The 22,475-nt window shown below is 54.0% G+C and overlaps 1 protein-coding gene across 3 annotated transcripts in view; it reads right to left on the bottom strand.

The window, feature by feature from the left end:
- Positions 1–22,475, bottom strand: part of PLXNA2 (plexin A2) — a 229,128-nt gene that overhangs the window by 189,424 nt on the left and 17,229 nt on the right. For all 3 annotated transcript variants that reach the window (XM_065936292.1, XM_065936293.1, XM_065936294.1), the window contains exons 2-3: positions 11,792–13,059; positions 5,654–5,836 (exon numbers count right to left, since the gene is read on the bottom strand). In XM_065936292.1, coding sequence (XP_065792364.1) covers positions 5,654–5,836; positions 11,792–12,979 — 1,371 coding nt within the window. In that variant the 5' untranslated portion in view covers positions 12,980–13,059. The remainder of the gene's footprint in view (positions 1–5,653; positions 5,837–11,791; positions 13,060–22,475) is intronic.

Raw genomic sequence — 22,475 nt, 5'->3', positions numbered from 1 at the left:
CCAAGCTCTGTTCACCAGCAAACAGACTCTCTTCCCATCCCTGCGGTTCTCTCGTTTCCTAGACTCCTCACCCGCCTCCCCTTCCGCCCAGACCTGCCCACCGCATCCCAACTTCCTTCCTCTGCAAACCAACCTCGTCAACAGGAGTCACTCTTGGTGTCTGGCTCTATACCACTCCGTGCAAATGCATGTCTGGCCTGGAGGAGGCATACCCAGTACATCTGAGACAAATTTCATGAGCACCCAAGGGGGGGAGACACGGGATCTGACTGCAGGGATGGGCGACATCTATGGAAAAGAGGGTCCCTGATCTCTAGGATGGTGACTCTCGAGAGGAGAGGACAGGTTAGCAGCTGCTCCCGTGTTTGTCGGAGCAAAGCGGCGGGGTATCTGGGGAGGGCCTTACGGGCTAGGTGAGGATGAGTCACAGGCCTCGAGCAGCAGGAGGGGTGTCGGGGTGGACGGACAAGAAAGAGAAGCAGGCCCCCTGCTCAAGGAGGAGGCCGGAGAAAAGGGAAGCCAGGCCTTGAGGAAGTGGTCTCAGCAGCTGTGAATGAAGGAGAGGAACCAAGAGGTCTTTGCCCCGAGCCCCGCGAGTCCCGCCTCCAGGCCCTGGTATCTCTTGCCATCTCGGCTCAGCCCCTTCCCTCTTACAGCCCATGGCCTGCCTCTGGGGCCCCATGTGCCAGCCTGGGACGTGGCAGGCAACGAGCTCACGGTCCCTGTGGCCACACTCTTCCCCGCCTGCTTCGGGGGACCCCACAGCCCACCCGCGCCCAGGTCCGGGGGGCCCCGCGTCCCAGGCCAGCCCGCCCTCATCGTCTGAGCCCCATCTCGCCCTCCCTGCAGACCCCGAGAGGCGCTCTGCCACACCCCGAAGGTCAGCACAAACCCAGCGGGGACTTCAGAGCCCACACACCCCGGGGGCCTTGGCCTCCCCCGCTCTGGACGCCTCCTCTGGCCCCCCTTAGCCCCCAACTCCTGCTGAAGGAGGCAGAGCAGGAGCTGTGGCACGAATGGAAAGTCGGTGCATGGGGCAGGCGCCCTCCACAGCCTCCCTGATCGGGGGCCCCCCAGGCTCTGCCTCCACATTTCCCCTGATACTGGGAGATCATTTCCTCTTGAGTCAACCCTTTCTATGATGGGACGGTTTGCCTGCAAGAAGCTTCTTCCTTATATTAAGCGGAAAGCTTTTTAACCAGAAGCCTCACCTGGTGGCCCCTTCCATCCTGTGGGGCCGCACGAATCAGTCTAATTGATCTGGCACAGCTCAGCGGAGAAGCCCGAAGCTTGGGAAACCAGGTGATCCAGGTGCGAACCCCGGCTCTGCCGCTTACTTTGCCGCGCGGCCTTGGACACATTTCTTTACCTTTCTGGGCCTCCGTTTCCTCATCAGTAAAACGGAGGGCATCGCAGCACTTACCCCATCGAGAGATATAAAGATTAGATGAGTTAGGAGATAAAAGCTCTATGAACACCACTTAGCAAGTGCTCAGTAAATCAGTGTGCGAAGAAAGCTGCTAGGTCTCCTCCTTTACTCCTCTTCCCTTGGGCGAGCATCCTTTTAAACATATTCTCTGGAGAGCAAGACTCCCATATCCTTCCAGCCCTTCCTCAGCTCATACTTTTCACTTGACTTAGCCCTCTTACAATGTCATCTCCAGTGTAAAGTGGAGCCACCACCTCTCATGACTTGGAATTCGCTCTTTTGTTCGTGTGGTGAAGACTAATTAACTCTGTCGGATCAGAGAGTTGCCTCACAAGGTCAGGGAAAATCCCAAGGTCCTTTTCATTTGATCCGCTTAGCGCCTGAAGCCTCAATACACTCTGCCTCTTGGCTTCTACCTCATGAGTCCTCCAAGCCCCGCTGGGCATTCTAGACCTTCCTGACACATGCTTTGTATCTTCTCAATGTGGCAACCAAAGTCTACAGGATCTCTTTCCCCAACCCTCAACTCATCACTTTGTTTCAGTCTTGGAGCAAATCCTGGTAAGCTTCCTCTTCCAGGAAGTCCTCCAGGCTAATCACCCGGTTGCAGCTGATATCTCTGGAACTGTTCCATCTCTGTGGGGGATTCTGGCCTGTCCTCTGATCGCCTCTACTGCACTGGTCCTTAGGCTCTGCAAGTATGGCCCCTCTTGGTTCTGAGGTCTCGCCCTTATTCCGTTTGTTCCCTCCGCATGCTCGCGGCTCAGCAGGCGGTGGCCTGTCCGCATTGCTCTCCGCTGTCTAGCAGAGGGCTGGGTGTGAGCACGAACGTGACACCGCGCGGAGCAGCCCTTTGCGGTCCTGCCACTTCTAGCGAGCCTCTGCTTCCTCGAGCTGTCCCCGCTCGGGACATCCTGTTCCCATGGGCTGCCATGGACGCAGTCCACACGGTCTGACAGACGCCTGGCCAGGCAGGGAAGAAATGAGTGGTTCTGACGCACCCAGCTTCCCTCCCGTCTCCAAACTCTTGGCTATTTTCTTTTTTTTTCTTTATTTTCCTTCCTGTGTTGAAAGAGCTATGGGGCCTGGACCATGGTAGGGTTTCCTGGGGACATTCCACAGATTCCTCATGGGCCATTTCTCTGGGTAAACGGGAGGCTGGTGGGAGCCTGGCATTGCTATCAGGTACCTCCAAGGAGTGTGGGTGGAAAGGAAGGGTGAGTCGCCCAAGGAGAAAGAGGGGTATTATGAGCTCATAGAAACAGGCAGAGAACGGCGAAGCCGAGAGAGAGAGGAGGAGCCAGACTGCACGCTGGAACAAGCTGTGGGCGGCCACACCCCCAGCCTGGTCCTGAACCCTGCGACTTGCCTCCTTAGTGACCTGTCTGCTGGGATGCCTACAGGGCTAGGAGGACTCGGCGACCTGGAGAGCCTGGCGTGGAAAGGTGCCCCAAGCAGCCCCGTCTGTGTGCGCAAGAAGCACAGAGATAATGGGAACGTGAGCACGGGGCCCTTTGGGCCTAGCTGGGTGGTTCTGCCTTCACTCAGCCCTCATCCGTCCACTCAGAAAACATTAATTCCCTAACTCGGATCCAGAGTCCAGCAGAGCGAAGGTGCTAGCCCCTGGCTGAACCCTGTAGCAAGCCTGAACCCGAAGACTGTTCTCAGCCTCCACCCTCAGGCTCCGTGGCTGCCTCTTTATGTAAAAAGGGTGCCAACTCGGGTGTCAGGGCAAGAGGCAACTTGTCCTCGTCTCTAAGCTCGGATGAGTCACTTTTCCTCTCTGGACCTCAATTTTCCTGTCAAATAACACTAGTATTGGGCTGCTGCTGCTGCTAAGTCTCTTCAGTCGTGTCCGACTCTGTGCGACCCCATAGACGGCCTCCCACCAGGCTCCCCCATCCCTGGGATTCTCCAGGCAAGAACACTGGAGTGCGTTGCCATTTCCTTCCCCAAGTATTGGGCTAGATGGTCTCTAAGACTTCTCAGAAAAGGGTTTTATTTTTTAAGATAGTTTTGGGGCCCACCCTAGGTGGGAACATTTGATGAAAGGATGAGGCAGGAAGAAAGAAATATGAATGAACCATGGCTCCTGCCTTTAATAGAACTTTTAAGAGAACAGAGACAGGGTCATAGGAATGATCCAGAAGAGTGACTGAAGGTTTCAGAAGGACAGGAAAAGATGCTGAGCACCAGCCTAGCTGTGGGTACTGCTGGCCTTAGAAAGTCCTCGTGCAGCTGAGAAGGAGGTGGTCTCTATGGGCAGATGAAACCGTAAGAGGACCCCCTGAGGGTATGTTTATACCCGAGGGCATGTGGCTTGACAAGAAAAGTTCAGGCTAGATTTCAACTCCCATAGACCCCTTGGCCCAAAGTCCCTGGGCAAAATCTGCTCAACTGTATAGATAACCCTGCAGAAAGGTAGCCAGCCTCGGAGTGTCCGAGATGAACCCTGGGGATAGCATATCCGCTGTGCTGTCCTTCAGTCATGTCTGACTCTTCGCGACTCCGTGGACTGGAGCTCACCCGGCTCCTCTGTCCATGGAATTCTCCAGGCAAGTACTAGAGTCCGTTGCCCTTTCCTCTTCCAGGGGGTCTTTCTGATCCTACACCACTTTTTAAAAGTCAAGGTATAGCTGATTTATAATGTTGTGTTAGGTTCAGGTATGTGTGTATGTGTTTGTTGCTCAGTCGTGTCTGACTCTTTGCGATCCCATGAACTGTCCCCTGCCAGGCTCTCTGTTCATGGACTTCTCCAAGCAAGAATACTGGAGTGGGATTCTCCAAACATGAATACTGGAATGGGTTGCCATTTCTTTCTCCAGGGCATTGTCCCAACCCAGGGATCGAACCCGGGTCTCCCCCACTGCAGGCAGATTCTTTACCATCTGAGCCACACCACACCGATTCATATTTAAATATACACATTCTTTTTCAGATTCTTTCCCAGAATATACCACTTTTAAATCCTAGTGGAATCTCAGAAGGCCAAACCCTTCCCTCTCCACTTCTGGAAAAGCAAACACAGGGACCACACGCATCCCGGGCCCTGGGCCTGAAACCAAGCCGGGGCCCGCAGTCCCAGGCGGAGCAGAGGGCGCAGGGCTGGAAGAGGCAGGAAGCTCACCCTGGAGTGAGGAGAGGCTTAAGGGGCTCTGGTACCACGAGAAGAGGCCTGTCGGGCTCAGCACCTCAACATGGGCCAGTTTTTCTCACCTCCTTTGGCAGCAACTCAGAACAAGCAGAACACGGAACTGCCTCCTCAGGCTCCTGCCCTGCCACCCTCCTTCCCAAACAACACCTCTCCCGAGGGTCTAAATGAATTAGGAGGGAAGAGCCACAGGGTTGATGCCAACATCAAAGGTGAGATGCAGAGAGGTCTGGCCGGTGCCTTGATCCACAGGTGGGGGACGGAGGAAGGGGGCAGGAGGGAGGGGTGAGCTTGGGAAAAAGGGATTAGCAGGGACCGGAAAGAATGCGGCGGCTGTAATCCCACGTAATGAACCAGACTGGGCTCCGTGGTCTCCACACCCAGAGCGCCAGACAAGCAGGTACAAGCTGCCGGCCTCAGCCTGCCACGCAGGAGGCTTCCCGCGCTGCCAGCCCCAGAGGGCCCATGCCCCCCTGCAGGCAGAAGTGCCCGGGGCAGGCACACTCACGTGCACGCGCGCACACACACACACACACACACACACACACACGGGATAAGATGTCTGCTTCCTCCTGGGTCCTGGGGGTGGGGACGGAGGGGTGGGGAAGGGTCTGTGATTCTGGAAAAGGAAAGACACGGGAATGGCCTCTAAGCCAGGCATGGATACCATCCCAGAGCTGCACCCCATTTGCTGAGAATCGGGACCCATCATCTGCTTCAAGCAGCTGCTTGGGACTCAATGAAGGCTTCTGCTCAGCTCTAGAAGCTGTGGGGAGGGATTTGTGATGTGGGCCATTCATAATATAGATAATCAAAAAATCAGTTCTACTTGATTTGAAGATAATTTTTTTTTCTCCTTTAGACAGACAAACCTTCCCAATTCCTTGGTGTTTCAACAATATTGAAATATGCTTATATTCCCAAGACACTCATTGACCAACAGCTAGAGGAAGTAGCCGGAAGATAAACCACGAATTAACCCCTAGTGCCGTCTCGATTTTAACTGCCCCCCACCCCAAGAAAACCGAGTTGCCTCTAGTTACAGTTCGCGACATCCAGGCCCAGACTCCTACCTTTTTCAGCTTGCCGCTTTTCGTCCCCACGAACACCACGCTGTAGCCATTGTAAACGTAGGAGGCCACCGAGGTCATGCGGTCCCGGCTGGTGGTGTACAGGGTCAGGCCCTCCACCGGAACCGAGCCTCCAAGTGGCTGGTTGATGTCCAGTCCGCAGAAGTTGTCGTCGATGGGCACTGGCTGGAGAGAAGGGAAGGGACCCGGGTGAGAATCAGCGGAGGCAGGGCCGAGCCAGCCCACACCAGCCCAGCCTCTGCGGGCACCAGCCTGGAGCACCGGGCCCCGGAGAAGCACCGGCGTGGACACTGACGCGCGCTGCACGTGCAGACCCGCACACCCGGCCTGCGAACCCACCCTGGCTCCAGCGAATCCAGAGAGGGCCCAGCAGCTTTCTCCTTCACCCGCTGCCACCCAGAGATCACCAGCGGCAGTCTGCAAGACTGATGGCTGGAACTCACGTCCTTGTCCTTGAAACTCCCTGTGGCCCATGCCACTGGGGGGCTCTTTCTGTTTAGACAGTGAAGATTCAGCCTAGAGGCAACCTCACAGGATTCTTACCAGCCTGGGGGGGCCTCTGTATCTGTTCCCTGGACTGCAAAGTCCTGCCCCTGGGCATAAGGGATTTTCAGCCATTCCACATCCCACACTGGGGGTAGACTGAAAACAGTTGCCGCAATATGGAACGGTGCCTTATACTTTGGAAAAGTTACTTCATCTATGTGAATCTCAGTTTCTCCATGTGTCATACTACCTGCCCACCTGCCTAAGAGAATCACTGGGGAGGAAAGGAAATGACACCTGCAAAGATAGGTTAATAGTACAGTGATTTTCAGGCTTCCCCCATAGTTCAGTGGGTAAAGAATCCACCTGCATGCAACGCAGGAGACACAGGTTCTGCCTGGGTAGGGCAGACCCCCTGGAGGAAGACATGACAACCCACTCCAGTATTCTTGCCTGGAGAATCCCATGGATGGAGAAGCCTGGCGGGCTATAGCCCATGGGGTCACAAGTGTTTGACACGCCTGAGCGACTAGGCACAAGGACACAGCGATTTTCACCATCGTCTGTTACAGGTCTTCGATGGAGTTTGGGTAGATTCTGAGGATGAAGACCTTCACATTAGCAGCCTTTTGCAGGGTGTGCTTGTATAAACAGCATCTGTCAGGAGAGACTGGGGCACTTCGAAAGGAGATGGCCTTAAGCAAGTGGAAAAATAGCTGGAGAGAAAGATTTCTACCCTCTGCTCTACCTCTGTGTGGCTGTGAACTTGAACTAGTAACATCCTCTATAGGAGCTTTTAAATTATTTCCAAGCTCTCATTCAGCTAAAAAAAAAAAAAAAGAAGAAGAAGAAGAAGAAAATAGATTGCATGCATCCTGAGGCCAGGGCCTGCTAAGGAGCTTGCATTCTCTGCATACTGTTTGGCCTGGGGCTGGGCCATGATGGGTCCTCTGAAATGGCCTGGCTGATTACACAACAGGGAACCCTTTGGGCAAAAGTTGCAGACTCTGGGCCTGAAAGAGCACTGAGCCCTGTTGCAGTTGTTCCTTCTGGGTCTGGGAAGGTATCCCAGGGAGGAAGGAAATGATGGTCACAGGAAGCATGGAAGGCATGGTGGAGAGACGTATTCCCATCACACTCCTCCTCTCAGCCACACCAGGGAAGAGCGAGCTGACTTATTGCCCCCTGACAGCCTCATTTCCTAGGAAGAACTGGTGTATCAGCGTGGGTTTTTTTTTTCTTTCCTTTTGGTAAAACAGGGACTTCCCTTCCATTCCCTGTTCAGATCCAAAGGGAACAGAGATTGCATCCTTGTGATTCCTTGGTGTTTTGCAGCGATCTGCTGCTCCAACAAGTGAATCATGGCACTATCCTTGTGTGTGGTTGTCTGTGTGTATGTGTGTGTGTGTGTTTATTATTTAGGAAAGGAAACTTAACTCTTAGGTTAAGGATTACCTTGAACTCTGGATTTCATGCAGCTGTGCACAATGGAAGGGATACGTTTCTCGGGAAGGGAGTGAAGCAATGACCTGCTCCAGCCAGCTCAGGAGGGATGCCCGCCCATACATCTATCTCTGCATTTGGTGACATCACCTCAGTGGCCTGAAATCATCCACAGTGGGAGTATTTGCACCAAGGACATTGCAGATGCTTCTGATCAAGATCCCCTAGCCCCATCTCTCCCTACCACATTCACTGCCTGCATATAGCCATCCGTTTAAGACTCACCAGTACATCCCTGGAGCCAATGATGGAAATTTCAAGCTCCCTGGAAAGGCAGGTCAGAGGACTCAGCTACCACTTATTTTCTACTTCTCTTTCCCATCCCTACGCTGTAGGCCCAAGTGCCCTGATAAAGAATGAGGAAATCTAGACTGTAGTCCTGCCTCTACCACTAGCCAGCCATGAGATCTTGATGTATCACATACCCTCTTTGAGTCTGAATGGTCTCAAGTGTAAAAGAAAAGGACTGGACCAGGCAATCGTCAAGCTGCCTTTCAGCTCCGGAAGTTCCTGATTTCATGGCCTTGCTTTCTTTCCCACTCTCTCCAGGGACCAGCAAGGCTGCAGAGCCTAGGCTGAGGCATAACCCAAGCCAGCTTCTGAGCAATGATGACAGAAGTTGAACACTTGTCGGTGATTCTGAATTTCTCTATATCCCTCCTGAGTCTAGAATCCCCAGACTGGGAGGGAAATGGCTTGTTCTGAGCCTAAGCTTTCTCTCTTCTCTAAATTGTCAGATATTCCCAGACACCTGCTGCCTGTTTACTTTTGTCCAGAAAGGGAGAGCCTGAAGCATGTCTTTCCTTAGTAGCATCATGGCTAAATGCAAAGAGCTTGGATTCACAAGTCCTCTGGGCTAAACTTCATCCAACCCCCTGCTGTGTCATTTATGGTTGCATTGATGTTGGCAGTTGAGTTTTTTTGATCTTTATTTTTCCATCTGTCAACCATCCTTGCTTTATAGGGTCATATTCAGGATCAAGTGAGATAACCCTTAAGTTGTCCAGCACAACAGCCTTTAGGACAGAGCTGCTATTCAGTGAGTGAGGGTTCCCTTTCTCATTTCTTTTCTGGGAAGAAAGCTCAAAATCTTTTATTTGAGAGTTTCATGTGAGTCCAAAGAGCATGTTAACATTAAGCCCTGGGACCTCTGCTTCTCTCACTCACTTTAACCCCCTATGAGGCCACTGGAATGCCTCTGGTGCCCAGGTCTGGGACTATAAGGACAGTAAGGGGCCCTTCTGGTTGCCCCCCACTGCGCCCCAGCTATCCAGGCGGCCCCAGCAGAGTCCGATGCTCAGGGTGGGCATGGTGAGTGCGGGGCTCTTCTCTCTGAGCCCGAGCACACCTGCTGTCCCCGGCCTTTGCGGCCCTTTGGTTACTAGCCCGGGCTTGTCTCTGCAGACAGGGGAGCCCCGCGAGGGTGTGGGCTCTTCCTCCTTCCTCTGGCTCAGAAGCAGGCAGGAATCAGCAGTTTCCTCCCGACAAGGCCCCCTGGGGCAGTGGGAACCGACAGACTCTGCAAGGCGTTAACCCTTTCGTTTCCTCTCCTCCTCTCTCTCTCTTTTTTTTTAAGTGCTTGAGGGAATTTTATTTATTCATTTAACAAACCTGTGGTGGGCAACCTGCTGTGCTGACCGAAGGCCATTTCTTCTTCTTCTTCTTTTTTTTTTTTTGGTTGTCAATCTGTATTTTTGTTTTATTATTTGTTTACATTTGTTTTTAATTGGAGGATAATTGCTTTCAATACTGGGTTGACGTCCGCTATACAACAATGTGAATCAGTTGTAAGTAAACATATATACCTGGCCTCTGGAGCATCTCTCCCCACATCCAGGTCATCGCAGGGCTGGCCTGAGCTCCCTGGGTTACGCAGCACCTTCTCACTAGCTGTCTATTTTACACATGGCAATGTATATATTTCAATGCTTCTTTCTCAATTCACTGGGGCCATAGGTTTTAGAATTTCAGGGCTGTAAAGAACTTTGGAAACTATCTAGCTCAACCTCCTCATTGTATAAAGGTAAAATAACAAGAAATAATTGGTTCTTTAAGTAATACATAGCTGTCATTTACTAGACGCTATGTGCCAAGTATTGGGCTAGTGCATACTTTTTCTATTTAATCCTCATAAAAACCATAAAAAGAGACATTTTTCTATTGTTAAAATAAAAACACAACTCAGATCAGGTACGTAACTTGCCCAAAGTCACACAAGTGGTAGGACTGACTTTTAAATACAAACCTGTTGGAATGCCAAGCCTATGGCCTTAACTACTGTCTTACTGTACCAGGAAACTGACAGTAGGAACAGAAGCATAGCCTACGTGTGATTTTTTTTTCTACTTGCTTTAAAAAGTGGCTTTTGGTCCCAGTAGCAGACACCCCCCCTTTAGGGGGTTCAAAAGGCAGCTATATGGGTCACTTGGAGTCAGATTGTTCCCCAGGCTACAGATCTCCTGTCCACAGGACTTTGCACAGAAATCCATCTTAGCATTTGTCACACTGCATAACAGTTAACTCACAATGGCCAACCTAATACCCCAGGCATGGTGTTAATCCTGCCACATCTGATCTCATCTGATCATCCCGTGAAGTGGGCATTATGAGTCCCACTTCACAGATGATGATGCAGACACACTAAGCCACTTCTGAAGCCAGGAAGTAGCACAGATGGAATCTAAACTCTGAATCCCAAACTCTTCGGCATTACATGATGCTGCCTACTATTTTCATCTCTCACTCTCTTGCCCATTGGATTATGATACGTTGGAGAGTCACGATCGTGTCTTTTTTATGTCTGCATTCCCAGTGCCCAGTACAGTGCCGGGCACTCGAGAGATCTTCGATACCCTCTTGCTGAACGGATGGACGGAGGGAGGGATGAAGGGAAGAATGGAGGGGTGGGTAGGTGGATGGTGTGATGGGCAGATGGACAGACGGATGGATCCTGGGGACCACGGAGATGGCGGCATTCTGACCCTCTCATAGGACGGGGCTCGCCGCCGACTTCCTCCTCTCTGCCACCCTCAGGTCTGGACTCTGAACTCCCCTTCCTCTCCTCCTTTCCATCTGCTGGGACGCCTGGTTCTTCTTCCCTAGTTTTCAACCTATCAGTCACGCTTGACCCCCTTCGCCCTCCTCCAGCCTACACACCTGCCTGCCTCCTTTACCCTTCACCGTGGCTGGCAGGGCCCTGCGTGGGCAGGACGTGGTCCCTGTTACCCTGACCGGCCTCCTCTCCGGCCACGCTTTCTGCCACCTGCTGTGGTCCAGCTGCAGTGGCCTCCTCGCTCTTCCTCACATGCTCCGGGCATGCCCAGCATCCTCTGTACTGCTGCTCCCGCCCACTCTCAAATGCTCTCCCCAGATACCCACCGGGCTGGCTCTTCCTCATTCTTTGCTCAGATGCTGCTTTCTCAATGAACCAATCCTCTTGGGTCCTGCCTCTCCCCATTCCCTGCTTTATTTTCTCTACAGCAACTGTCACCACTGGACAGAGGACCCATTTCATATATTTCTTTGTCTTGCCTCTCTAACGAAGTGAGTGAGGGGTTTTCCCTGGTGGCTAAGACGTTAAAGAATCTGCCTGCAGTGCGGGAGACCCAGGTTCGATCCCTGGGTTGGGAAGATCCCCTGGAGGAGGGCATGGCAACCCACTCCAGTACTCTTGCCTGGAGAATCCCATGGACAGCGGAGCCTGGCGGGCTACAGTCCACGGGTTCGCAAAGAGTCGGACACGACTGAGCAAAAGTGGACACACACACGAAAGCTCCATGAGGGCAGGTCGTGGCGTGGGAGGGTTCACGGCTGAAGCCGGCAGCGCTTACAACAGCGGCTGGTGGGGTGGAGACACCGGGTGAGATATATGTGGAATGACTCTGCCGGATCAACAAACGTAGCTCAAGTGCATGAGCTAGCCACCTCCCTCATTGCAGGCTGTGGGGGTCTGGGTTGTTCGGCAGCAGACTCATGCCTGACTCTGTGACCCCGTGGACGGTAGCCCCGCAGGCTCCTCTGTCCATGGGGTTTCCGGGCAAGAATACTGGAGCGGGCTGCCCCCTCCTCTCCCCGGGGGTCTGCGGGCAGGCGTGCACCGAGCCGGGTGTGTGCCGGGGGCGGCCTCCTTACCGCCTTGGTGCACTGCACGTCCTTCCCCAGCAGCCAGTTGAGCTCCAGGTTGCCCTCGCCCTGGTAGCAGGACTGCAGGCGCTCCTTGATCTGCAGGTTGACGGCGCGGATGGGGAAGGCGCAGAGCGCGGAGTCGTCTGGCGGGTGGTGGTACTGCTTCTGCCCTTTGGAGAAGATGGCGAAGAGCACGTCGTCCTGGCCGCTGATGTTGAAGGCCCGCGCCAGGGCGTCCCCGGGCTTGGCGAGGTAGGCGGCCTGCAGGAGGCGGTATTCCACCCCGGCCCGCGTGCAGCCGAAGGGCAGGGACACGTAGGAGTGGAACTTGGGGTCGTCCTTGCAGAGCCGCACGATGCGCGAGGTGTAGAAGAGGTCCCCGGCCGAGTTGATGGCCACGCCCGCGGGGGTCTCGGGCTGGACCGTCAGGAAGTAGACGAAGGCCCCGCTGGCGAAGCCGTAGATGTAGAAGATGTCGAAGTGGGCCACCAGGGCCAGCGTGTCGGAGGGGATCTTGATGAGCGAGGAGACGAAGTCGCTGTGCAGCTCGTAGTCGAGCATGGCGGAGGACTCGGGGTCGCGCGGCAGCTTGCGGCTGGAGAGCGTGGGGAAGTAGTCCTGCTTGCCGCCCACCGCCGTGCCGATGAAGAGCTTGCCGTCCTCGCCCGCCGCGCGCACGATCACCCCGTACATCGTGCCCGTCGTGTTGACGCTGGACAGGTAGTGCTCCTTCTTGTGGGACGGCTCCACCAGGATGAAGAGGTCGTCGAGCCGCAGCAGCTTGCACACGCCCTGGTAGAGGCTGCCGCAGGCCAGCAGCCGGTTCTCCGAGTAGTCGATGATGAGCAGCTTGTTGACGTTGTTGGTCAGCGTGAGCGCCTCGCCGCAGGGCTGCACGATCAGCGGCGGGTAGCAGGACTTGTTGTCCTCCTCCGGGCCGGTCTTGTGCGCCACCTGGATGGTGAGGTTGCCCGTCAGCTTGTACACGCGGTTGATGGCCCCCACGTACACCGCCCCGGTCCCGCGGTGCACCGTCAGGTGGTTGAAGGTCCAGTCCCGGTTCTCCGAGTGGAAGGTGCTGAACTGGGGCACGCCGGCCGCCCGGGGCGCCAGCAGCACGCAGACGGCCGAGAGCAGGACCACAGGCCAGCCGTCCCCGTCTGCTGCCCGCGGCCAGGGCCTCCTCTGTTCCATTCTGAGCCGGCCGAGGCCCGGGACACAGGGCCTCCGATCTCTCGCGAACTCCGCCTCCCCGGCCTGGCCCTCACATGGTTCTGCAAAACAGAAGGCAGAGTGGTCAGACAGAAAACAAATCCCCGGAGAACCGGCTTGCTTGACCCAGGTCCCCGCGCCTACTAGCTCTGTGGGCCTCTTCCTTCTGCATTTGGGTTTTTCTATTTTTAACATACATTCTCCCTTTTCGGGATGTTCAGGGAATCCTATTATCTATTTTGGTCTCCAGCTTTGACACTGTAAAATGCTTCTTTTTTTTTTTTTTTTTTAAACTTTACAAAGCATCTCTATTTCTGTCCTCTTCAGATATCATTTTTACCTCTCAGAGAGGTTAACACTTAGTCCCCGCAGCCAGTGGATCCCAGTAGGGGGACTAAGGCCAGTCTTCCCACCCAGTTGCCAGGTTCCCCCTGCTCACTCCCAGTCCAGTGGAAAACGCTGCAGCCTGTGAAACACCAGTGGTTAGGGAGGCCCTCTTCCAGGCTGTCCCTTCGGAATCTGGTGTGACAAATAAAATTCCTTTTTATTTCAGATGTACACCGCCTCTCACTGTGGGTTTCCTCTTTCACGCTCCATCCCCCACAGGGAAGGAAGGAAGGAGGGGAGCTGGTCATCCTAACATTGCCCCTCGCCGCCCTTCAGCCTGGTCCTCTCTAGAGAGAATCCCGCAGTGTTAGCAGGGAAAACTTTTCTGAGAGTGAGCTAGGCCCGGGGCCCCCACAGGTGCTATTCAGGAGCCTGAAGAATCCCTGGGCAACGGGCAGACAGCCACCCACCCCTCCTCCTTGGGACAGGAGGACCTCAGCCACTGCCTCCCCAGGAAGCGGGGACCCTGTTGCCGCCTTTGCAGGTCGAGTCCAGCGGGGAGCCAGCCTCCTCAATCACGGGGACTGGCGGGTGAGTCCAGTCTCAGCCACCCGGGTGAGAGTTCTGGGTTTGGGAGACTGGGGAGGAGCAAAGGGAGGTGAGTTGAAGGTCAGTCTCATGGCAGCCACCGCTGGGGCCCCGTGATGATTTAAGGCTCCATGAGGTCAACCTCAGGCTGCCTGCCCCAGCCAGTCAGTCCTCTGCCCTGACTTCCCTGCTCCCTACCCTCCCAATCCCCAGGTTCTACAGCTTTTCCTACTATTCCAGGGAAGTTTGCCCAAAGGGGCAAGGTGGGGCTCCCGCAGGCCTTCAGAGACTCGGGAGCAGGGGGTAGATGGTGGAGGCTTCCCATCGCTCTGCCTGCTCCTGACTTTTATGGGGGAGGTGGGCACAGTGGTGGCTCTAGTAGAGAAATCTTTTCTCTCGGCTGGACAGACTGGCCGGCAACCTTCTCAGACAAGTCCAGACAGATGAGGCAGGAGGAGTGGAAAGGCTCAAGCCCAGGATGGAGCACGGGCTCCAAGGTGGCCTAGGAGAGTCCAGTTCAGTTCAGTTCAGTCGCTCAGCCGTGTTGGACTCTTTGTGACTCCATGAACTGCAGCACGCCAGGCCTCTCTGTTCATCACCAACTCCTGGAGTTTACTCAAACTCAAGTCCATGGAGTCGGTGATGCCATCCAATCAGCTCATCCTCTGTCGTCTCCTTCTCCTCCCACCTTCAATCCCTCCCAGCATCAGGGTCCTGGGTCTCTTTATTTATCCCCCACCTGGCTACACGGGGCTGGAATCTGGGATCGAATAGATGCCCCCTGCGGGATCCACTTGCTCTCTGCTCTGTGTCTTTCAAAATTCCCCGTCCTCCACAACTGCGCCTCCCCCGTCTGACAGCCCCCACGGTGCCAGAGGCGGGCCCCACCTGACCGCACTCCTCCAAGGAGGTTCCACTGGAGTGCTGTTCTGGGGTGACTCATCAGGCCCCAGGCTTCCTTGGAAAGAGGAAGGCGCAGCGGCATGAGGCCCGGACTGACCTCAGGGGCTCTGACACAGCCCTTCCGGCCCCATGCGCTCACCGGCAAAGCCTCCCGACGGACAGAGCTTTCGATTTGAAAATCGGAGGTTATATTTAGCTATGTCCTGGGGCCGGTAGCCGGACGTGAATTCCTCAAGAGGAGCTGCGGAAAGGAAATAACAGAATCCTCCCATTCTCCATCTGGGTAGGGAGCTGCAGGAGGCTGGGCTGTGCGTGCCCCTTCTCTGGGTAGGAGAGCTCGTTTGCCTACAGGTGGAGGGCAGTGTGTTCCCCATGCCCCCGACCTTCCCGCCATGAGGATTATAGTTGCCATTGTGATGTACTTGGGGTTTGGCCTTTTAGGCAGGGTTCTCTGAGACACTCTGGCATTGAGTACGTGGGCAGAGAACCCCTGCCTCTCCCACAACATACATGCACAGACATGCTTAGCCCATGGTGGGGGGAGGGGGGAGGAAGACGGTTCCAGGAGCAGAGGTGACACCAGAGGACACCAAGTGAGGTTGAGATCACCTGTCTCACCTCCCTGACATGTATCCTCCAGACACACAGCTTGAAGAGTGAGTGGCTTCTGTTGTCAGGCAGAGTCTGGGAAGAAATTTGGGACCTTGGGCAAGTCCAGTCTCAGACTCCTTTCTGGAAGGATGGGATGATGACGGTACCGACCCCCCGGGTTGTCATCAGAGTCAATGAGATGATGCGGGGAAGCCTCTTAGCACGGGAGCTGGTACTCATTGAATGCTTAACTCACACTAGTTATTATTATCATTGAAGCCTCCCCAAGAGACTGTGCTTTAGGCATCCTGCCAGACCTCCTGACTTCTCTTTTTGCTCATATTCTTCCTTTCCATGGGAATGAACACTGTGGGCAGACCGTTGAGCCCCAGCCCTCCCTGGCCCAGTGAAGGGGTGCATTAAAGAAAAGGGAATAGACTGAAGCTGATCATCTCCTGCACACTACCGCACAAGCCCCAGCACGGCTCTCTGCAGCCTGCGGGGAGCCTGGTGGAGGTACAGGATCCGAAGAGTTGACGTGAGTGGGAAAACCGGCCTGGTGGCTAGGAGGCATGGAGTCATAGGGCAGGGGGGCAGAGTGGGGAACTCAGAGAGACCTGCGTTCAAATCCTGCCTGTGTCACCATGAGTTGTGTGGCTTTAGGCTTCTCCAGCATCAACCCGAGTCTACTTCTTGATCTTAAAGGATGTTATTTGATCTTAAAGAATGCTATTAAAACAAAGGACGCCATAACCAGTTGGTACGATTTCTTTCTTCAGACAAAATGGTATCTTGAGACTTGCTGCTTTCAGCTTCTAAAGTCAATAATTGCAATAACAGCTGAGGTCCTTCTGGTTAAATCTAGAGGTTTCAACAGGCCAGTAGTTGTACTGTTTTCCCCTTCCCTCTCAATCAGCGTCTACTCTGGGACAGACTGCTCCCGGGGACCAGCCACACAGACTCCTTCCACGGGGCTCAAGGGTGGTCCGCCTGGGAGTCGCAGGCACTAGGGCCTCAGGGTCAAGAGGAGATGGGGTCTCCTGCAATGCAGGGGGGGAGGGATGCTTGCATCCCACCTTGGAATTCACAAGGGCCAACTGGCTTCAAGAGTGAGTCGAGAGCCCCTGTCTTTCAGCGCCAATGCTGACATTATCAGGCAGTTCTTCCAAAGCAGGGGCTGGGTGGCAAGGATCAAACCTCCAGTCTGAGTTCAGAGTGAGGGAGAAGGGTACCCACCTCTGAGGAGAGGCCATGTAGTGTAATGGAGAGACTCATAAGCTCTGAATTTAGGTGCTTGGATTCAAACAGAGGTGATAGCTGTGTAAACTTGGTCAAGGCACACAGCTGTTCTCTGATGCTATCTCATTAGATGTAAAGAGATTGGCACTAGCATCTACCTCATAGGGTTACGATGGTGAAGTCATTTAATACACACAAATAGACTTAGAACACATAAATACACTTAGAACAATGCTTGGTCCATTATAAATGTTTGAGATACCTTAGCCTTTATTAGTAGTAATCTATTTGTCAATATTCCCAGCTTTTCATCTCCGTCTATCCCACGGTCTGTCTTAGAATGAATTTTCCATCCTTAATTTGGTAGAAGCCAGCAAACATACGCATATGATTGTGTAGAGCTAGCCTTTCCTCCTCACCCCAAGTGTCCCCCTCGGGGATTTTCTCCATGATGCCTCCTTCCTGTCCCTTTTCCTCTCTCCGTCTAGTTTGTGAAGTCACTGTGCCACACGCGTTCCCAAGAGCCACACTTCCTGAGTGGCTGTTCTCCTACCAGCTTCCCTCTCTCCCATCCCAAGTCTCAAGGGAGGATGTGCTGCCCCAGGATGCCAGCTCTACCCACAAGGCACTCAGAGCACTGATGCCAAGGGGAGGCCACACTTGCCTCTTTGGGAAGCAAGAGTCACTAAATATTTCATTTTGAGGGCCTGGTGCCACCATCTCCCCGATGAGGCCTCAGGAGGCAGGTGTTGGTGACAGTTAGAGAAGGCATCTAATACCTTCCCTATCAGATGCTGCAGACATCAGGGGCAAAGCAGGGACGAGATGACAATCAGACATTTCCAGCTCAGCTCAGTGAAGGATTCTCTCCTCCCTACAACCCGACCTGCTGCCTTTCTCAGGATATCTGGGAGCACAAGCCTCTATGCATATTGCCTCCCGGCCCCCTTACTGCAAAAGGAAAGAAGAGGAGGCAGGAAGAGGAGTTAGCGTCGGAATACAATTTTGCTAAACTCGGTGAGAGTTCTTGATGCTAGAGTTCCCACCCTTGGGCCCATCTGCAGCTCCTCCATCGTTCTGTCATCGCCATCACCAGCACCATCATCACCAACATCATCCAGGCTATGATATTTTTCATCACAATAACAGGAAAGGTGTCTGTTATTATAACTGCACCGAGTAGGTGGCCCACACAGCCAGGATCCCGAGACGCCAAAATCCAGACAGTTAAGTATGAGAACGAGGGTGGTGCGCTATTTACAACAGGCAAGTCGTGGAAGCAACTACAGTGTCCATCCACAGAGGAATGGACCAAAAGACATGGTACACATACCATGTGGAATATTACTCAGTCATGAAAAGCTGAAATATTGCCATTCGCAGCCACATGGGTGGACCCAGACACTATCATACTAAGTGGAGTAAGACAGAAGAAGACAAATAATGATATCACGCATGTGGAATCTAAAAAGTAATACAAATGAATCCATATACACAACAGATACAGACTCAGACATAGAAAGCAAATTTATGGCTACTAAAGGGAAAAAGAAGGGGGGCATGGGGAATTTAGGGGTATAGGATTAACAGATACTACAATATATAAAATAGGATTTACTGTAAAACACACAGTGCAATATTCAGTATCTTATAACAGCCTATAATGGAAAAGGATCTGAAAAAATATACAGATAACTGAATCACTTTGCTGTACATCTGAAACTGACACAATACCAGCTATAATAAAATCAACTATATGTCAACAAAACAAACAGAGCGGACAGGGAGGCCTGTAGCAGTCCACGGGGTTGCAAAGAGCTGGACACGACTGAGCGACTGAACTGAAAACGAACAGAAAATGAGGCCTGTGCAGTCAGAGGAGTTGGCAGCTGTTCCTGGGCTTCCCCCAAAGCCCTTTCCTCTCCCAGGGCAGGGAGAAGCCCGTCCTCTCCTCAGCTGCCCCTTCTAACGAGTGGTACCTTTAAAGCAGTGATTCCAGGCCAGCGCTGAAGCCGACTCTAAGATGACTCCAACCCACTTCTCTTTTTTCAAATGAAGAAGCCAAAACATGTGGAAAGGAAACAAATCGTTAAAGGTGAGTCCGCGTGACTCGGAGGCAGGTGCCAATAGAACCCAGACCTTGTGACCAAAGGCCCGTTGCTTCCTCTGCTGTGGGTGACGAGGTCCTGGGGGTCAGCTACGTTTAGCCTCGAGGCTGCCCTGTTTGGGGGGCAGAGAAGATGCCTTTTGATGGTGGAGGCCCAGCGATGGTGGAAGTGGGCCTGGCACTGGGCCTGGGCAGGGAGGTGGTCATGCAGGGCAGACTCAAAGGGTGCAGATTACAGGGCAGGGGAGAAAAGGGACACAGAGTGGCTCCCTTTGTGTCAGGGGAGTGACCTCCTCCAGGCCCAGGCAGGTCCAGGTGGTCATCACACATGAGAAGGGTGCCTCTACTATGACCAGTTTTCCCAGTGGTCATGTATGGATATGAGAGTTGCACTATAAAGAAAGCTGAGCACCAAAGAATTGATGCTTTTGAACTGTGGTGTTGGAGAAGACTCTTGAGAGTCCCTGGAACTGCAAGGAGATCCAACCAGTCCATCCTAAAGGAGATCAGTCCTGGGTGTTCATTGGAAGGACTGATATTGAAGCTGAAACTCCAATACTTTGGCCACCTGATGCGAAGAGTTGACTCATCTGAACAGACCCTGATGCTGGGAGGGATTGGGGGCAGGAGGAGAAGGGGACGACAGAGGATGAGATGGCTGGATGGCATCACTGACTCAATGGACATGGGTTTGGGTGGACTCCGGGAGTTGGTGATGGACAGGGAGGCCTGGCATGCTGCGGTTCATGGGGTCGTAAAGAGTCGGACACGACTGAGCGACTGAACTGGACTGGACTGGGAAGCTACCACACTGTCCTTTACCATCTTCCTCGGGCTTGCAGACAACCTCACAGACAGGACACGCATGTCCCAGCACAGGCCACGTCTTTCTTTTTCTCAAAGAGTCAGAAATAGAGCAGAAGGGATGGGAGTGAGCTATCCAGCGGGCCTCCTATCCAGAGAGGATCCCGGGGCATCCTGCCAAGGAAATTATGGAATTTTCTGACAGTGAGTTTTCCTGACAGCTGTTTAGGAATACGCTTACCCAGAGGCAGGGGACCGGTTCCAATGACCCGAGAAGGCGGCCTTCGGGGTAGGATTTCTAAGAATCAAAATCGACGAGGGTAAAATGTTCTCACGGCACAGTTCGGGGGCCCCGCCTTGCCTCCCGTGTCCTCCCGTGGATGGACTGCTCCCTAAGGACCGGCACTCATGTCATCTGCGCGGCTGTACATGCCAGGACTCCGAGTGCGACTGTCGAACAGCGACCTCGGAGGTAGTCCAGGCACGTCGGGCAGCACAAGGTGAGCGCCGGGGCGCGCGCAGAGGCCCGGGTGACGCCGACAGCTGAAAGGCCTCAATTAGAGTGAAAGGAGTTATCTGGTATTTAAATAATTATTAGATGGAAGGAGTAATCATGGGTTTGAGCTGATTTTTTTCCCCCACTGTCACCCTGCCGGCGTCTATAATATTATTATTCAAATGCCCAGGATGCTCATTGAGAAGCGACCAGGAGAGAAAGTGGGGGGAGCGGGAGGGGGCAGGGAGGGGGTGGGGGAGAGACGCATTTAATCTCCATGTGACGGGGCTGCAGGAGGTACGATTAGTCTTTTTCTTATTTCAGCTGTCACTCAGGCACAGACACCGGAGATTGTTATTAGCGTATTTTATGCACGCGATTTAAAGGGAAAAGGGGAGGGGGTGGGGTGGGGACAGGCAGAATTTCCTACAGAAAATAACAGGACCAAAGGAACAATTTAGATGTCACTGCTGTACCAGCTGCGTTTGCTTCATTAATCGAATGTCATTTTTTCCCCCAGACTCTGGGCTGTTCTGTGAAGCTAAGTGGCTACACCTTGCCCCAGAGCCAGAGGAGAGGAGGCGAGGGGAGACAGAGGGGGAAATCAGGCCTCTGCCTACGTGGCCTCTGGGCCTCTTTTCTGAGAAAGTAAAACAGACGACATCGTGCCCTCCCCCCAGCCCCCACCCCCCAGAATGTCAAGGCAACTTTCGGCAGCATCATTCCTCTCACTGTGAGAAGGGAGATACCCTGCTTATCTGTCATGCCACAGGTGGGTAAACCCGATTCAATTTCAAATAACCAAGGAGTAAGCGAACGAAATGTGGGGCGTCCCTAACACTGATCAGCAGTTAGGGAAGCACCTGGATTCCAGACGGTGAGGGGGCCAGGCAGGTGCCTTGCATCCCCGTGAGTGCGTGGCAGGGGCGGGTTCTCCGCCCCCCAGATGGCACCATGGGCAAGGCAGGGGGCAGGGGAGGCCAAGGGCTGGGCCCTGGCATTAAAGGCAGGAGTCTGAGGTGTGCCCCTGCTCTCACGCACCCCCAAATTCATACGGCAAAGCCTTAATCCCCACAACCTCAGAGCAGGACTGCGTTTGTCGTCAGGGTCTTTATAGAAGTAACTGAATTAAAATTAGATAAGTAGGGTGGTGCGTGTGCATTATAAGTCACTTCAGTCAAATCCAATTCTTTGCGGCCCCGTGGACTGCAGCCCACCAGGCCCCTCTGTCCATGAGATTCTCCAGCCCAGAATACTGGAGTGGGTTGCCATGCCCTCCTCCAGGGGATCTTCCCAACCCAGGGATTGAATCCATATCTCTTATGTCTCAAATGCACCAGTGTCCTTACAAAAGGGGGCATTCAGACACAGAAACAGGTAGGCTTTGAGGGAAGACGTGTGAAGAGACACAGGGAGAGGTCGGCCACCTGCAAGCCAAAGAGAGAGGCCGGGACGGCGCCCTCCCTCACAGCCCTGCCCGCACCCTGACTCCGGGCCTCCAGGGGGCCGTTAACCCCGGTGTCTAAGCCACTCCGGGCGTGGTGCTCAGCCACAGCCGTCCCGGCAAACTCCTGTAGCCACGAGGAGCGATGCACAAGCAAACGGCGTTTGTGGCGAGGGGGGTGGGTGGAAATCCCCGTGGGGCCAACACTCTTGAGATGAAGGCGCTTCAGGCCTCTGTGAGAACCAAAGGCGGTGAGACGCGCTTCCCTCCTCACCAGGCAGACACAGGGCCCCTGAGCCCGCTTTGGCCCCGGCGGGAGTAGAACCTCTCACCTCTCCCGCTGCTCCTGCAGAGCGTCCCGGTCCATCTCGCCTCCCCCGCCCTCTTCTGCTCCTGCCCAGAAGAGTCCACGTGTCTCCTGCCCACAAGGACGCTCGGGGATACTCTGTGACTCCCCGGGAGCAACATCGCTCCATTCCCACCCCAGCTCCTCCTCCTCCGGCCTGTCCTCCGGGGAGCCCTGCCTCTTCACCCCGGGACGGGTTTTCTGTTGTTTTTTTTCTTTCTCCCAGGTCTCCCAGTGGGCTCTCCTTGAGCCCGGGAAACCACACCAGCTCTCCCAGGGCCTTAGCAAAAAACACACCGTGTTTCTCCTCTCCACTCACAGGCTATCAAAGTTTGGAATTGTCTCCCTGCATTATGAAGGGTTCCAAAGACAGGCGCTGATTTGAAGGGCTGCAGCGCGGAGGGGCTGGGCTCCTTTCTGGGGTGCTGGCTGGGCTGGCTCAGCCAAGTCAAAACAAGATTCATTACCCCGGGGGCGGGAGCAGGGAGATACACCGCCTGACCCTGCAGACCTGCCCCATATGTCACGGGCCTGTCAGAGATCTCCCAGAATTCCCTTTATTATCTAAAGGTCGCCCCCCGGGCAGCGCAGAGAGGGGCCCAGGGTGGAAACTAAACCACAAGAGCAATCAAT

This window comes from Muntiacus reevesi, chromosome 5, assembly GCF_963930625.1.
Source record: "Muntiacus reevesi chromosome 5, mMunRee1.1, whole genome shotgun sequence".
NCBI lineage: Eukaryota > Metazoa > Chordata > Mammalia > Artiodactyla > Cervidae > Muntiacus > Muntiacus reevesi.
This window is presented reverse-complemented; position numbering and strand designations above follow the sequence as displayed.